The 18,463-nt window shown below is 41.6% G+C and overlaps 1 protein-coding gene across 1 annotated transcript in view; it reads left to right on the plus strand.

Annotated features, from left to right (window-relative positions):
• Positions 1-18,463, plus strand: part of LOC118792480 (kelch-like protein 29) — a 179,663-nt gene that overhangs the window by 118,654 nt on the left and 42,546 nt on the right. The window contains exons 7-8 of the mRNA XM_036550334.1: positions 5,359-5,555; positions 8,280-8,539. Of these exons, the coding sequence (XP_036406227.1) occupies positions 5,359-5,555; positions 8,280-8,539 (457 nt within the window). The remainder of the gene's footprint in view (positions 1-5,358; positions 5,556-8,279; positions 8,540-18,463) is intronic.

Raw genomic sequence — 18,463 nt, forward strand, 5'->3', positions numbered from 1 at the left:
AGATGTGTTTTTTTTTATTTGCTTCTACCTACATTTGCTAAAGACAAGGTCCGTTGCGCATAGATGTTCTCTCTTTACGCAAACTTCCCTTTCATAGGGAAATTCCCTTACCTATTATTGCCATGATGGAACATGTACATGAAAAGCAACTGTTAAGTGTTTTATAGTCAGTACAATTTTGTAGGAGTATTTAATATCCAAAAACGATACACTGCATGATAAAAATTTCCAGTTGACCTGCATTTTTTAAAGCTTTGGACAAACAATACAATCAGTGGTTGTTTTTTTTAAATTGATATTGATCATTTTATTAAAATTTGGCGGTTCCCAGTATTGTTATCCAATATGCATAGCTGTAGTTTCAATAAATCAACTATTTTAGTGAAGTGCCTGTAAGAATACACCCACAAATGGCTTTTTACTGCATTGCACTGTGAAAAAGGTTTGCTGAAATTTAATTAACATTAAATCGCTAAGGTAGACTACTGCAAACAGAATATATTTATACTAAGATCACAGGATGATAAAACAATAATTTCTTTAAAATTCCATTTCAGATAGTGAGAATAATCAGATTGAGGACTGTCCTTAATAGGAGCAAATGATAACCGCAATAGAAATATGAAAAACTAAAGAAAATCATAGCTCAGTTATACATTGATGTTACAGCAGCAGACGTATACAGTGAAAAAGGATAGCTACACATCCAAAGCAGAAGATGACGCTGAATTTATGGAGCAAGCAAAGGTTTTTTAAAAACTTTTTTTTTTCACTAAGGGCCCTATTTCACATTTCATTTTATAGCCTATCAGTAAGTAAATATTGGGCATCAGTATATATCAGTAAGAATATTTGTGAAGCATTCATAATTGAACTCATTACAGCAGCAGTCAGAATTCAATATTGACCCATTGATTCTTCCAACTAAAGACAGACACATCAAAGAGTACATAGTTTGGCTTAATGCATGCTATATTCTCTATGGCGGGGGCAGAGACAGGCCTGTCAGAGCATCAGTGCATAGATAAATGATCTAATTAGATACCTTTAGGAGGGTATGATGAAAAGTAATGTCTGTTCACATACATATATACACACTGTACCAGTCAAAAGTTTGGACACACCTGATGAAGATAATGGGAAACATACATTCAAAGACATTTTGAGCCGAAGACTTGTGCTTAAATGCTTGAAATTTGTTTCTTAGGCATCAATTTCACTATTTATATTTGTCTATGTATGGATTTCTTTCCAAAAAAAGGTATTAATTTAAAATAATAAAAAAAAATTGTCTATTTTGAAGAATCTAAAATGTAAGATTGAGTTGTTTATAATACTTTTTTGTTCACTGATGAGTCCATTTGTGTTATTTCATAGTTTTGATCTCTACTATTATTTTAAAATAAAAAATAAAAAATAGTAAAAACAAAGAAAGAAAAGTGTGTCCAAACTTTTGACGGGTGCTCTACACACAGTAATCACTAATAGATATTTGGTGATTGTAGTACTGTACATAATCACCATTTAAAGGGTTTTAACAGGTGAATTACTTTTCATAAGAGTCAAAAAAAAAAAGTCCTTCCTGATCAGCTTTAGAATATGCTATGTTGCACACGTTTGACGTTTCATTTGTTATATCACTCCATAGCGGACCACAGGACACAGGAGTGAGCTACTTGAAGAGACAGATACTCTAGCAAATTATGCATGCATGCAGTCACCCAAAAAAGCTATTACCCTCCATTTTTGCATTTGATGCACAGACCAGAAGGATAAGATTGCCCCCCAGTAATTTCATTTTCCTCCCTGCGGATTTTTGGAAAATCATGCTCTGCCGGCAGTTTAATTTATGGGCACCGCATGCATATGTCTAACAGTGGGTACATGATGTAAAACTTCATAAGCTTTCAGCAGCTATGTTGAGAGAGCCCCTCATTACATTTTGAGAGAAAACTTGTACTGGGCCACAAGCTGGAAAGCTATCAGCTGGAGAGAGCTGGAAAGCTATCAGCGATTCTCACTGTGCAGTTTGAAACGGCATTGTGACAATATTCCAGTGCCCCCCCCCCCCCCCCCCCTTTTTGTAATCTCACATATTGAGAAGGTATACAAAGATAATATTAGAGAGGTCATTCAGGATACAAGCCGCCGTAGAGTAACCACACCGTGTTTTTTGATAATTTAACTCTTTAGTGCCGTTGGAGGGGGTGAAATGTGTGCGAGTGTGTTTGGGAGAGGGGAGGGGGAGGGGACGGGGAAAGGGTGGGGGGGGGACGGGGGGGTGGGTGACAGATGAGTTTCAAGCAGAGGCTGACGCTGTTAGCTGACAGGCTGTGTCACGCTCTCATCCCTCTTATCCTCTAGGTCTCCATGATGCTTTTTTATATTCCGAACGCTCATTGATGTCATTTTTGTATTCCTAATGCACTGAGGTCCCCCCTCGTAATGAACACGGGCAGCTGTAACGGTTTTCACCTGTAATGCACCTACTCTGCTCTGTAGCTGTGACTTTTCTCCTGTCCGGTGTCCTTTTTAAATCCCTGCACTGATTTAGCCAGTTCCGAGTACACGGTGCTCTGTGTTCCTGCTCTGATGATGTTAAAACACCATTTGCAGGACGTTTTTTTATAAATACACTGTTTTTTTTATGTTGCATAGATATAGATATACACTATATTGGCGTAATCTTATTCTTATTTTTAGATTTTTTTTTTTCAGTGAAGAAATATAAATATATCCTTTTCTTTCCAGAGTATACATTTGCATTTAATCTCTGCTCTGATCTCTCCAAATGAACAAAGCCTTGTGGGTTTGGGGAAAGCTGGTTCCACAGCTAACACACAGATACAGCATAGTGATAACATCATTATATTGATGTGTATGAAATGCACACAGATAGACAGAATATATGTTTTGAATCTACTTCTTTTCACCTCTCCATTTTGTTGATCTGATTTGCATAAAAGTCATGATTTCTGTGGATAAAGACGCGCAATTTGATAAACTCAAATTTCTTTTCCTTTTTTTTTTCCTCCATTCCAAGAGCAAGTCTGCAATCAAATGCTAAATAAATGTGCACCTCTCTGAAAAGCCGGAAAGCAATTTCCATTACAAAAGTGCTCAGACAAAACAAAGTGCTGCTGGAGCCCATTTACATTGCACTAATTGACTTGGGTGATGAGCGTGTTTTTATTTATTTATTTTTATCTTTCCTTTCTTCTGCCCACCTCCTACATCCACTTAACCCTCATATTACCTCTTTCTTAATACTGCTACTCCAGGGATTATTACTGACGGTAATAATGAACTGTGGCTTTTGCTTTTCCAGGTGTAACGCCTTTGGTTTTACAGCCAATTCCAGAGACATCTGCCCTGCATTTGAGTCGGTTCCATATGACGACTAATATCTCAGTTCGTACACAGGCTGTGGAGATTTTGGCAGCGGGCAGTGGGGGCGTGGGGGGCTGAGGGGGGGCTGAGGGGGGGCTGAGGGGGGTGGGGATGCTGGTTGCTTTATTTAGGGAATCTCTTGTTTAAAAGACCCAGGCCCAGGTCCCAGTCATAGAACCCTCCCCTCTCCCAAGAAGGATGGCTGCTGGCTACCTGTGGCAGAACTGACCCCCCCTTCCCTCCCTCCCTTTTTGGCTCTAACCATTCTCTGTCTGTCTGTCTGTCTGTCTGTCTGCCTGTCTGTTGGTCTGTGCGCGCGTCTGGCACATTTGTGTCTTTGTTACACAGCTGTAACATTCAGGGGCTTCCAAAACGTGTCTGAAACTGATGCAGTAGCAATGTAGTGTAGTATATACAATTGGTATTATTGGCAAAGAAAAGAAAGTTAATTCTGCATGAAAGGAAGGTCCCCCCGATTAAAATTGTTTTTGTTTTGTGTCTTTATTCCGGTCCCCACAGATAAAGGCACTGGTGTAAATTCAATTGCGTTTTCAATATTTATTCTGACCTTGAGATGGTTATCATTTCATCTGGGACATACAGTAAGCCTCTTTACCACATGTATTATTTAATGTCGAAATCCCTGGGAGAGTTATTAAATTTGAACTAATCAGTGTAATCTTATCCTGGTGCCATGGCGGTACAGCTGTATTGTAATGGTATAAGGCTCAGGTCTTGCAACCTGTATGAATTTTACATTTCTTAGCAAGCGGAGTGATAATTACTCAGGGCAAGCAGAAAACAGTGCCAGTTCAGCTAACGTGATTGTTGACCGCTTTTAATATAGTGTAAGGGGGCGGGAAGTCAGCGCAGATATAAGAGAAACATTTCGCCTTGAACCAGGGTGTCATTCCCAAAAGATTTGCCAGAAATTACTGCCCAGTTTTGAACAAGCAGGGAAACACATCCAACACTTCCGCCCACTGTACTCAGCCTTCATCAGACGAGCAGTGACCCACCAGCTGACCCTCTGTAAACCGTAAAAGGTGACATCATCGCTCAGGTAAGCCTACAGCTTAATCTTTTCGTAATGATGTAACGGGCTTACTGCACTGACCGGTGAGGTTAGCCATTGATTGCCGTTACGGTTCACGGGATACAGGGAAACAGTCTTACAGTGTTAAAAAATGTAATAGACTTGAAACATTTGTTCAAACAACCCCTGCTCCTGAAAAAAGTCATTAAGAGGCCTTGTGAGGTCACCGTCCACAGGAGATGCTGTTTCCGTGCTTGTTCTGTGCTGTGCGATAACGATTGCAAAAAAAAAAAAAAAAAAAAAAAAGAAGCAAAATTTTGGGAGTGACACAGAAGTGCAGGGTGCTGTTTCCCGCTTGGCTTCCGGCTCCCTGTTTTGCTCAGTAGCTGCGAGGCTGTGGGTGTGCATACTGTATGCATTCTGATGGACTTTAAATCTCTGCAGAACCACATCAGTTATTCTTCTCCATCTCAACATGTCCCTTGCATCACCACCTCCCCCCTTCCCCCTCCATGACTGTCATTAGAATCACTACATTCATGTCTGCATGCACGTATGCATGTGTGTATGTGTATGCTCTATGTATACATACACGCACACATCTGCTTTTATGGTATTTCTTTTACACGTATTGCAATAATAGCAATAGCAATAAGCGTGATTCCCCTAAATGTTGTTGGAGAGAGGATGTTTTGTTTCAGATGCGGCCTATATGCATTAAAGAAATCTATCCCGCAATGAGAAAAAAAGAAACTAAACTAAACAAACAAAAACGAACCAACAGAAACATCCTCAACTTTTAACTTTGAAATTTTGATTATAATGCTGTACTTGTTATTTTTTCCTGTCTGTGTTACTTTTTCCCTCCCCCACCGGAACGACTTGGCACAGGTAATGAGGCTGGTCTCTAACGGTTTCTCTGCTGTCGCTAGGTTGTCGGGGGAGAACAGGAGTGGGGAGAAACTGGAGCTGTCCATGAGCAACATCGGGGCTGACGTCCTGGAGCTTCTGCTGGAGTTCGTCTACACGGGGTCGCTCATCATCGACTCGGCCAATGCCAAAACCCTCCTGGAGGCCGCCAACAAATTCCAGTTCAATACCTTCTGTAAAGTCTGTGTGTCTTTCTTAGGTAGGTACAACAATCTCGTTACATCTCAGTGCTACTTTTTAACCTCCATTCTTCTATCAAGATTCAGGTTCTTTACTTTTAAAAGTTGGGGAAAGAGCCGATATGGAAAACCATAGCTGCTGGTATTGGAGGCCTCATAAACCCCATAATGGCTTGAGCTGTATTTTGCTGTCAATCATGGACCTGTATTTACCAACCAGAAGCCTTCTCTCTGTACAATTGTTTCAAATCGGTGAGAATCTGATAGCTCCACCCAGCTTGTCGTTCATGAAGCCTTGCTGTCCCATTACTATAAAACCACAGTTTATTATTACTCTCAAGGCCTCTGAACATGGTGTGCATCACATGCCTAGAAATCATTTCGAAAGAACACGGAGCCATTGTTGGCTTTTTAGCAGAAATATAAATGCTAAATAGATGTCATTGCTAGCAAAATAGAAAACAGGCTGTGCTGTTTCTAAAATGTTTTCCCAATTCTTGACGCATGGTGCAGTGAAAAGACATTTTTGTCTAGTTCCAAGTGTTTTGTTGGATAGCATGCCTCTTACCACATAAGAACCTTCAGCAATTGAGTGGGCAGAATGACTGCAACTACAATAAGGGTTGAAGGACTTGAGACCACTTGAGATTAAGGTTTTCATTGTAGTAAATTTCTGCAGCTGTGGATCTTGGCCAAAGTTAACAATGGAGGTGCAATAAAATGTTAAATGTACATGAAGGTCTGACAATGGTGATGTATCAGACTGCCTGTGTTTTTCTTAAGTCCTTTATAAACACTGAAGGTACATTCCTGAGTTCTGTGACAGGATCAAATATATTCTCTGCAGTTATTTATTGCCATATTCGATTACAATAAGTAAGAAAGTTCAGGTAGTAAAACTGCTGTAGGAAATGAACTGAAACATAATCTCTCACTATTTTCACTGTAAATCTGAGCAAATGGAACATCAACATGACTTAATTGAGAAGAAACACAATTGTGCACACCAAAGTCAGCAGGGTCCATTTTACCAGATTTCACTAGGAACATCTCAAGAACACAATGCACACTAATACACTGAAGTCACTGGCCTTATTTGTTGCTTGTGTTTATGCTTATCACTCTTGTGCTGATGTAAGTGACTGAGTAGCTTCTAGTCCCTCTCATTTCTGTAGCCATCTTTTTGAAGTGCAACATGATTGCTTGACGGCCAACTACAATGAACAGTAAACTGATAAACTATAATGAAAGCAGAATAATAGATTTCCATACAGTGAAGATCCACCCTGGAAAATAAAAGCATAATAATATAATAATGACAGTACCAGGGCATTCAGCCCTTGTTGGCCTATCATTTTGCTTCTATGCAAAATAATAAGAATATATTTTTTTTCATGGTCTCATACAAATGCATCTCCTGTAATGAAGGCTACCCAAGCGGTAACAACATTAAATACAGCAGTAAAATACACTGCTGCAAAGCACATTTAAGACAAAAAAACGACTTGTGTTAAAATGACACAATTCTAGCGTGAAGCCATCGCTGTTGGTCTTGAAGGATCCAATAGTCTCTGACTCAAGCAATTTGCAGTAGAAAGCCGTTAGTACTTCCTCTGAGCAGAGGTCTGCAAGGTAGTCTTACAGATTGGAACATGAATGAATTACTATTTACAGAAAAGTGCGTGCTCTGCAGTTTTTGCTCAGCCAGAGCTGGGCAGCTTTTAGGGAGGCATGTGTATAGTGTTGTATGTCTATGCAGCACCAGCCTCTGTGTCTGGCACATAAACCTCCCGTTTCTGTGGCTCTCAGTCCATTGAAGGTCTCCCTGCCATTGATTTCAGGTGGATTGATTTAAGCTCGTGCCACATTCTCATGTCCCTCCTCACATGTAATTTTCCCTGAAATAAACTCCCAAGATTTAATCTCCAAATGGTTGCATGTCGCCGCACAAATCCCAACCAGAAATGGGTTACTAGAAATTGCTTCCGAATGTTGGGAAAAATTCCTTTAATCCAATTACTTTAAACCCATAGCTGCAACAAAGAGACCACTAGACAACACATTCAGCAGACACAGCGTCTGAATGAGCTTTATTGGTCTCTGGGCCCTGTCGCTCTGAGCGTGATTTACAGTTGATGGCTGAAACTTCCAGAAAGCCAGGGGGGAGGGAAGAAAAAAAAAATAATTTTTTTTTCTTTCTGGCCACATCATCTTTCAGCCCAGCCTTCAGACACCCAAGACATTGTAAAGCACATCTGCCAAGCCAAATGTCTCCAAAGAGCTCATAAAGTTGGTGGGGCACATTCGTTTCATGTATGTATGTGTCTGAGTGTGAGTGAATGTGTGCAATTGCTGATGTGCAATAATCCCTCACGCCGAGTAGACTCTGCAGTGCTCTCCGCCCGTGTGTTGTGCTGGAGCAGCACTGATCTCAGATCAGTGTACATGGAGGCTTTTGGGGGGGGTGGGGGGTATCTGTTTTAGAAGTTACTTTGTTGACCTTTATGTGACTTAGCGTGGGCTTGGATAAAGGACCCGCGTGTGCTAATCTCAGGCCCCCCTCTGGTGCTGGATCGATCTTCCTCCTTGTTTGTCCCTCGAGCTGTTTGGAGTTATTATATTACCTTGTTTCAGAGGTGCACACCTGGGGTAAATGCCCACCCTCCCCGCACTCTCCCTGCCCTGTGATCTTTTATAGATGTGCCTCTGTTCCTGACCGGCCTGTCCTTCCCTCTGTTCTTCAGAGAAGCAGCTGACTGCCAGTAACTGCCTGGGGGTGCTGGCCATGGCAGAGGCTATGCAGTGCACAGAGCTCCACAGCATGGCCAAGGCCTTTGCCCTGCAGAACTTCCCCGAGGTGGCCAGCCAGGAGGAGATCCTCAGCGTCTCCAAGGACGACTTCATCAGCTACCTGTCCAACGACAGCCTCAACACCAAGGCCGAGGAGCTGGTGTACGAGACTGTCATCAAGTGGATCAAGAAGGACCCTGCCAACAGGGTGCAGGTGAGAGTTGTTTGGGGCACGGTTCCCGAATTAACCGCAGTGCACTTTAAACCTGGCAGGAGTTTCAGCCGTAATACTTCAAGAGGCAATCTTGTGTCCAGCACAGAAGTTGCAGAGTCAAACCAGAGGTGTGACAGAGCTGCTGTGCTCCAAGGCAACAAACCTCAACTGTGTTGCTTCTGTAAAATATCCGGCTGTATAAGTGTGTAATGTGAAAAGGAAGCTGTGTCAGCCTTCCTGGCTAAAAGCATCAGTTTTGCAAAGGAACAATTGAATGTAATTAGGATGATTACATTGCAATTATATTACATTCCATTACATTTGCTGAGCAAACGCTCTTATACAGAGCAAGTTAAATAGCTTCACATTATTTTCACATTATCCAATTATATGATACGCATTTTTTTTTTATAAATGCTACTGTTGCTAATAATAATGCTATTCATATATCAGTATTATTGTTGATATTGCTGTTGCTTTTATAAACCATTGCAAATTCAGCAGTTACAGAAATAAATTTTTATCCACAAACTTTGGGTTGAAGCCCCATAGTGGTTTAATCGAACGTTCTACTGACCAGAGGTAACATTTTTAAGCTGTAAACAGTGAACATTACAAAGCAGAAGTACGTTGTTTAAGTGTAGCACAGTGGTAAAGAGCAAGGGTTGTAACTAAAAGGTTGCTGGTTCAATTCCCCACTGGGGCACTGCTGTTGCAAGGTACTTCACCCACAATTGCCTCAGTACATATACAGGTGTATAAATAGATAACATGTAACAATGGTAACCCATATGAGTCCCTGTGGATTGCAGAGTCTGCTAAATGGCAATAATGTAGTGTAGTGTAATGTAATATAAAGTGATCTCATTTCATCCTGATTCTGTCCTCAAGGTGCAGTTAGGGAAGTAGTAAAATGGATCAACAAAAGTATAGTTGTGAAGGAACTAGGCTCTTAGCCCAAAGCTCCCAGATTTGCAGGTACAATTCCTGTTACCCTTATAAGCCCTAGACACGTCCTGGCATGTCTGCCAAGCAACTGAAAAATACAGTCAACTAATAATGATACTAACGGGTCATGGTTTATCTTCACTACGCCACACTGGGTAATGTTGTCACTGTATTGCTGTGTTATGAAGGGACCCGATCTGACAGGGGCCACACTGTAAGTACAGTGCACGTTGAGTGCGGGATGCCTGGAGGGAACTGACAGAGAGTGGTTGGAGCGGATTCGGCTCAGGTGTGAGTATTGAGCTGTAAGAGGTGGTCGGACAGCAGGTGCCGCTGGAGCTTTAAGGGCCAGGGTCCTTTAGAGGATCAAAGGCAGCTGTCAGGTGTATTTAATGCAGCCAGCACAGCCAAGGAAGAAGAATCCCAGATAATATCTGAACAGCTGTTTTTTACAAGGGACTGGACATCAACAGGGAGATACAGCACAGCTTGGCGGCTATGCGTCTTTAATGGCTCAGGATCTTGGCTTGCAGCTTGGAAGGTTGCGGGTTCAATTCTCATGCGGGGTTCTGCAGCTGTACCCCCTGAGCAAAGCACTTGACTTTAATTGCCTCAGTAAATTTTTTATGCAGTATGTATAGGGCGACAGCCATGTTTACATGGTATTTGGATATTCGTTCCAGAAAAAAACTACGGTCTGAATGTGTGTAACAGGGCTGTCGATTGTGATTCAGTGCCAAAAGAGTTCAGAAACCACATTACTGCAGTTAAGTCGTACTGCTGTCAGAATAAAGGAAGGTCCATCCCCTGGGCAGTGGGGTTTTGAAAAGACTTGCACATCACTACCAGAATAAATCACCCCCCAAAAAAACCTCAGAGTAATGCATTTAGACTCAAGAGTGCCTCCTGCGTGCTCAGGTGAATCAGAGTTTCAGCGGTGAAACACCTGTTATTCTGCTGTTGCCGTGGTGTTTTTTCCACTTCTGACGGAGTGTCTGGCCTGCTTGAAAATTGCATAGTGATGTGTGACAAGAGTCATGCAGTGAGACAGGTTACTGGGCGAGACCGCCATCACTCCCGGGAACGAGACACTTTGTTAAATAAAAAAAAAAAAAGTGAATCCATCTGTTCTTCTAGAGTTTACCTATGATTAACAGTTAATCAGCTGTCAGTCAATTCTCCCTCTTACTTCCACCCATTTGGAAAAATATCAGACTGCAAATGATGCACTGGTACAACACTTCCATTATCCACATTATCTCAATCAAGAAAAGATTTGGAGTTAAATAACCGTGTTCGAAGTTGCTGAAGCGGTTTTATAGTGGGATTTACCCACAAATGTTTAACCCAGATGACAAGATGAAGCTGGTGAATTCTTATCTTTTGAAGACAGATCTAAGAAAATAGCTGGAGAACAAAAGCTGGTGAAAACAAGGCAGTAGGAAAATACTGGTTTTCACTACTCCTGCAGCTAGGAAAAAGCCAGGATCTGCACTGTTAGCACTGTGGGGTCCTTATCCTTAACCCACCAACTGTTTCCTAATAAAGACAGCAGTCCAAGTGGCTGTTTAGCTGCTGCTTGCACCGTGTCTGCAATTTATCATTTTTTTGTACAGGTTTAAGCCTTTGTTTGACTACGGTTTCAGTCTGTAATTTCAAAGCAACAGTCCTGAAAGTATGGATCGGGACCAGGGCCAAATCCAGGCCCCTTGCATGGCAGGAGGTCAGCTGGTGTTCAGAGAGAGACCTACACCGCCAGTAAGAAGCAGGTCAGCCACAAATTGGGCTGGTGCCTGCTGGGGACAGGTGAAAGTTTAGGTGGACCAGCTTCCCTGCCCCCACCATCCCTTGCATAACTAGGCTACTTGGAACCCAAAGTAGGTCCCCAGCAGGTCTCTCCTGGATCAAACAAGAGGTAAAACAAACTGGGGGGGGGGGGGGGGGGGGGGGATTGCTGTCACCATCTGGAAACTATACTGCTGGCCAAAATGTAATTTTAACTCTCCAAAGCTTATAAATGAATTCATTTTTCACAATCTGATCAAGAGTTAAATGTATATTGAAATGAACAGTTCGTTAATGTTACCAACATGGTATGCTCAGGCTGTTCGGTGACTATTTGTTTAAAGCACTGAGTAACCGCATGGATTTATATCATCTTTGAAAATACACCTTAAATGATTTTCAGCTAGTTAACATGGATCCATGTGGTAGTCATCAGGCACACCTTTACCAATGACTAACCAATGTGTGATGACAGTTTGCAAAGAATTTACCTCATGGTAATTCTCCTTTTTATGCACCTACATTAAGGTGGCAGCCACTCACACTGTTTCGTCTAATTAATGTCTAATTCACACCAGTAGTGAATTAATGTGCCATGACAGCTTCTTGTGCATTATAATGCTGTACAGCATCACTCTAGGTTTGGAACAGTTGAAACATGTTTATGTACTACTCCCAATCTATGCTTTGTAAATGTATCATTTTAGCATTTATTCATCATAACTAATCTATTAGTTTATGTAAACTAATGTAATCTCGTAATATAAAGTGTTATCAGTGAATCTTTTATTCCAAACACACAGTGTCCTCTATATTTCTCTATGCCCTTGATTAAATAAGAATAAAAACATGACATAACAGGAAAAAATGTACATTTTAGCTGCTTCCATTTTTTTACAAGCTTACAAGTGTACTTTAATCTTAATAGCATTGCAGAGAAAAGAGCCCTTGAGAATAGCTAGCATTTCACAGAAATATTGTTCAAATTAATTTTACTCCAGAACTGTTCTCTTTTTTCAAAACCTGAATTTCGGTTAATTTACAGTCTCGGATCTGTGCTGTATGTCATCAACCTATTGGCAGTGCGGTCAGGATTGACAGTTGTATCAGCAATGAGCAACATACAACTGTTTTGCTGTTCGACATTTTTAAGGTTTGCGAAAAAATGACAGTAATTGCGTATAAATTGCCGGGGCAATCCGTGACGAGGATAACGCACTGCGTGCCGTTGTGTTGTTTTACATGGAAAACAAACGCAGGTCCTTGTAAAATCATCTGTGCCGATCGAGCGCACTGTCACTGTCCCCGGGAAGCAGCCCCGTGAAATGAGTTCAGATGGGCCGGAAAGAAAGCGATAGAGATTTATGTAGTGACCTTATGTTTATTCGGCCCGGTACAGACTTCATCGAGGACGAGGCCTGAGTGGAAATCAATCTGAATTCAGCGAAAATGAGCTCTGCTCCCCCCCGCCTGCCGTCCCTTGTGTTTCCAGGCAATGAAATCACAAATCCAGCGTGGCATTGATGCAGAACTCTGCTACCAGAACGCGCAACCCCCCCCCCCCCCCCCCCCCCCCCTTCCCAACCCCACCACCCCTCATCTCTTCAGTTTCGTTTGTCTGCCTCTGTTCCTCTGCAGTTTGTCAGGCAAGAGATGCACATCAATAGTTGAGCGTTTTCTGCTGGGGGTTGGCTCGGCTGCTTCTCTTGACTTGAAGAGGTGCAAATATCTGTGTTTTTTTTCCGTGAAAGAGGAATACATTACTCACAGAGGGAGGACGCTGTACGGCAGTCTCGCCGTGACAAAGAAATACCAGCTCTCTTACTGGCATGACTAAACGGATCAGTAAATGTCAAGTCATTTTCACCCGACGAGAGCACACCTTAAGCACGTATCAGAAACAGTTTCTCCCAGGTAAACATTTGGCTACAATCCATTTCTCTGTGTTGTTAATAGTCATACTCGAAAAGACTGACATAAACCCAGCCGTGAGATGATCATGTTATGTTCAACGATCCGTTCTTTTTTTTCCTTTTGTTATTACACGAAATTTAAATTAAATTGAACACTAAACTATTGTATTTTTCTCGATTTCAGGCCGTTGTATCAAATGCAATGTGGTTGATTGGCTTTGCTTATGATTCAGGCCTTTCGTGTCAAAAGGTCAATTCGTTACACTGTTGATTTGTTATTGTTGTTTTTTTTATTTTTATTTTTTAACATTTTTAGGCCTGGCTTATTTTGCCCTCCAGTTTCCTTTTTCATGCCAAATTAGACTGGTGTAAAGAGGTTGTCTGAGTAATTATTTTTGGTAAAGTGGAAAGCGTGCACTAGGCGATAAAGAGCTGAAACGAGGTAATCAACAACCGGGATTGATGTTTGATAGGTGGACAATCGCTGCAGCTCTGTGAGCCAGCGTCAATATGTCATTACGTACTGAAAGAAACAGTAATTTGCCAGAATTGAGTGTTGTCTTTCATCTGTATTGCTTTCAGTGTCAATGGCCTGTTGATTTTGCTGCAGTGCAATCAGTGGAATTAAAACTCTAAAACTCACATATTGGCATTGTAATAACACACCTTACAGATGCCTAACCAAAGCCAGTCAATGAAGCACAAATTAAGAAAAGGAAAAAAAAAAACAATCCAATGAAAAAAATCACTTGCAATATCTTTTCCTTCATACAATATTAAAATGTTAATGCTTAGTTACATGCATATGTGCAATTTATGCATTTCAGCTGTTTTTTTTGCCTAAATGTAACTGTTTAAATGTTCATGTTGGGACCAGAAAATTATTCAACTGTATGGTGCCCAGAAATATTGTTCACTTTGTGTTTAGTCATGGGCAGGTCCACAATACAGTACTTTTCAAAACATTCTGTCTGTGACATGACAGATTGAGTATGAGGTTAATGAATGGTCTTTCATGAGGTAGTTAATTATTCTTATTTTTAAAATAATTTTTTCGTTAACTACCCCCCCCCCCCCTTAAATTTAGGACAAATATGCAAATCTGTTGTTGGGTGATACTGTAAATGTTCAGTTTTTTTGGGGTTTCTGAAATGAAGGTGCAGAGTTAATTTGATTAGTTGGATGCTAACCAATGCCATTTGCACAAACAGCGTTGGGGGGGGTGGAGCATAAAGCACACATCACGAAGTGAAACCTTGTTGCTGTGTGTGTGTGTGTGTGTGTGTGTATATATATATATATATATATATATATACTGTATATATATGTGTGTGTGTGTGTGTGTGTGTGTGTATAATATACATGAATACACAACCATGTTGGAATATGCAGATAAACAGAAATTATCCTACAAAACAAACTTGACAGCATTCACAATTAGCCGGCCTTTCATTCTGCCATTTGATTGCATTTTTCTTTTACAAACAAGGAGCTATTTACCCAAGGAAGCTCGGGCTCTGAGAAGCACCACCGCAGCTGGGTTTTCTCTGGGATATTCTGCTGGAGGCTACTCTGTCTGTGCCCCACCTGGATCCCCATCTCCTCACTCGCAGTTAAACGCCGATCTCGGGCTTTATTGTTTGCTTTTTGTCCGCAGGCCAGCAGCGGCGGCAGACTTTCATTTAACACGAACGCGGCAGGAACGCAAAGCAAACGGGCTCGGCTTTTTGCGGTTTGGTGTAGCTTGGCTCGTGTTCGGTCAAAGGAAAGGAAAACTGCCGTGCCACACAGAAACACAGAGAAACGTTGGGGAGGATCATGAGGTTATTTGTTAAATATGTTTAGCAGTGTGAAAATTGGGGTCCCGGGGCTTTTCTATGAGGACGAAGGAGTTCTGGGAGGTGCAGTGGTGCTAGGCACTTTTCAGTAATTTATTTAAATTATTTGGGTTAAAGCTGTTTTTGCGTTTTAGAGATCATCTCACTTTTTACACCATTTACAGCCATGGTCACCTGAGACTGCATTACCATTGATAAATGGCAGCCAGTCATGACAAAAATATGACTGTTGTTAAAAAACACTTTTCAGTTTTTTGACGATCCTGATTTCTATATTTCGTGAAATGTGTGCTTCATCTATTGTTTATTTTTGCCTCAGTTCTTTTTTTTTTTTACCCCCCAAGAGTACAGTACCCTCCAGCTCACCTCCACAGCAGACAGTGCTGTTGAAAGATTGCAATAACGCCTGTAATCCGCCTGGTCATTTTTCATTACAAAGCTGGAGTTTATATTTAAAAGAAATAGGCTACATCTCAACACGTGGGCATTATTAAAAAGGTAGCATTGCTGTATGTGGCGGGGAAGCAAGCCGCTGAACCCCGAGATCTGTGCAGTTTGAGCCGCTGATCCCCATTGACACCACAAAGGATAGTGCTTAATGGACATATTTCATCTGTCTGGATATTCTCACGGCAGATCACTCAAACCTGCCATTTCCCCTGTGAGGTGTGTGTGTGTGTGTGAATGTGTGTGTGCATGTTTGAGCCTAAAGTGGTCTGTATTGTGCGGTTTGCATATGTGGGTTTTTGTGCTTTTGTTGCAGTGTGTGTGTGATGTCTGTGTATGTGTGTGTATGTGTGTGTATGTGTGTGTATGTCTGTGTATGTGTGTGTATGTGTGTGTATGTATGTGTGTGTATGTCTGTGTATGTGTGTGTATGTGTGTGTATGTGTGTGTATGTCTGTGTATGTGTGTGTGTGTGTGTGTGTGTATGTCTATGTATGTATGTGTGTGTATGTCTGTGTATGTCTGTGTATGTGTGTGTATGTGTGTGTATGTATGTCTGTGTATGTGTGTGTATGTGTGTGTATGTGTGTGTATGTGTGTGTGTGTATGTGTGTGTATGTCTGTGTATGTGTGTGTGTGTCTATGTATGTATGTGTGTGTATGTCTGTGTATGTGTGTGTGTGTGTGTGTGTATGTCTGTGTGTGTGTGTGTATGTGTGTGTATGTGTGTATGTGTGTATACTGTATGTGCATATGTGAGAGGAGGAAAGAGAGAACAAAAGACAGAGAGTGAGAGACTGTGCATGCTGTCTGCAATGGACTGCTAGATTTATGTAATTGTATGCGAGATGTGATCAGGTATGTAGTGTACAGTGTACAGTGTCTTCTTTGGGCGTGTGTGCTTGTATGTATTCTATGACCGTGCCTGTTTTTTGTATGTTCATTGAGCAAAGATCTTCTTCGAGTCCTTGTTCATTGAGAATGACTGTCTGTTCTCTGTGTGGGATTATTTGTGCGCCTTTACTGAGCGAATGTGAGCATCTTATGTGTTCTGTGAGCATGAGGCCAGGTATGTACCGTATGTGCGTGCCCTTTGAGTGTGTGTGTGTGTGTTCTTTGAGCATGTCGCCAAATATGTATTGTATGTGTGCGTTCTTTGAGTTTGTGTCCGTGTGTGTGTGTGAGCGTGTGTCCTTTGAGTGTGTGCACATATGCGTGTGTTCTCTGAGTGTGTGTGTGTTATGTAAGTGTACATGTTTTAGTGTTTTCTGAAAGCATGTGTGTTTATTTTTGAGCTCCCCCCCCCCCCCCCAAAGGATGGCCTCTTTTTTAAATCCTCACAGGTGTGAAGGATAACAACATCAGAATGGCTCTGGCCTTGCGTTCAGCCATTCAAAGGAGCATTGAGGAAGTTCAGGAAAATACAGGCTCATTGTGGTACTCACTCACTGTACTGTATGGAAACATCTCCCTTACATTTTTCAGCCTGACCAGTTTTGTCTTGCTCTGGGGATTATGGTTTTATATCATGGTTTCATGTTAATAAAAGTGCAAAAAACATATGTAGCAATAACATACAATATTGAAGTGATTATTACAATGTCTTGGGATTTAATGTGCGAGGTGGCGTTGGAGGTGGGGGTGGGGGGGTGGGGGGGCTGTAGGGACAAGATGTTCATTCTTCATTATAGGATGCATTCAGGGATATGGAGCCAACTGCAATCCTGATTAACTCTGTGAAGTAAACCACAGTCAGTCAAGATACATTAAAGGCTGTTAAATCTGGGCAGAAATGACAGGATAAACAGACATGTTTCTGTGTTTAAAATGTGCACTTGCACGTTGCACTTTGGAATGGAGTACCACACTCAAATTTCACGCAATTTTTTCCCCATGATCATCTATTCAAATGAGTTTCCTGTATGTTTATGCATGAAGTTGAAATTATATTAATTTGAGGTTTTTTTTATCCTAGATATTCTTATGGATTAGGGTAGCATTATGGTGTAATTGGAAGTGAGTTGAGTGCTGTGTAGAATTCCTGGATAAAAAGAGAAATGTAAGTTCTGTAATAGCCCTGGATGAGGGCACATGCAAAGACAATAGATCATGTCATAGTTAATATAACTATAACTGTTTGAATGCCAGTGATTATGAAATGATAATTTCCTATGATATTTCATTGTTGGTTTTACAACTTTTTAAATTGCTGCATTGGAATGTAATCATGTTTGATATTTATTTTTTGATATTTAAGTTTGCACAGTAATGTTTGCTGATAAGAGAGAGATGGGCACAATTGTGCAAACATGAGATCTTATGTGACAGACAAAAAAAATGCTAAATGTATCTAAAATTAATCTACTTATCGGTGTACCGAGCATGCCTCTTCTCATGATTATTATTAGGGCATTTCTCTGGGATAAAGGGGTCTTACCGCGGCGCGAGGCTTTGACGCCTCGCTAGTGTATTCAGTGTAGCGTATCTGGTGTCCCTGGTGCCGTGACATTATTTGAGATCAGCCCAGCTGAGCCAGGGAGCAGAGCTGTGTTTTGAGTTTCAGATCATGCTGTCGCTAAGCCTCCGTCGCGTAGTCGGGGCAGGGGGGGGCTGCAGCAGCCCGGGGGGATTTCCACTCGGACCCCGCTTCCCTCAGAATAACTTAGAGCAGATTCCGCTCAAACGCATCCATACCCAATGCCAAAGAAGCGCATCGGTAGACACTTCTTCCTCCTGTATGCCACCAAAGCTTTCTGTTTATTTATTTTTTTGGCTGTGCTTTATATGATGAAGGCCCTTAAAATGCACCCGAAAACACAGGTGTGCACCCCCCTCCCCCTCCTTTATCTGTGGAGGCAGGGTCACTCCGGGGATCGCAGTGGAAATGTCAGCAACAGGCCGGCGTCCACAGCATGTCTCAGCAAAGCCGTAACTCGCTGCTGCGTTACGACAGCCTGTCTGAGGTTAAACAAGGGAAAGCGCTCCAAGGTTTA

The sequence above is a fragment of the Megalops cyprinoides genome, chromosome 17 (assembly GCF_013368585.1).
Source record: "Megalops cyprinoides isolate fMegCyp1 chromosome 17, fMegCyp1.pri, whole genome shotgun sequence".
Classification (NCBI taxonomy): Eukaryota; Metazoa; Chordata; class Actinopteri; order Elopiformes; family Megalopidae; genus Megalops; species Megalops cyprinoides.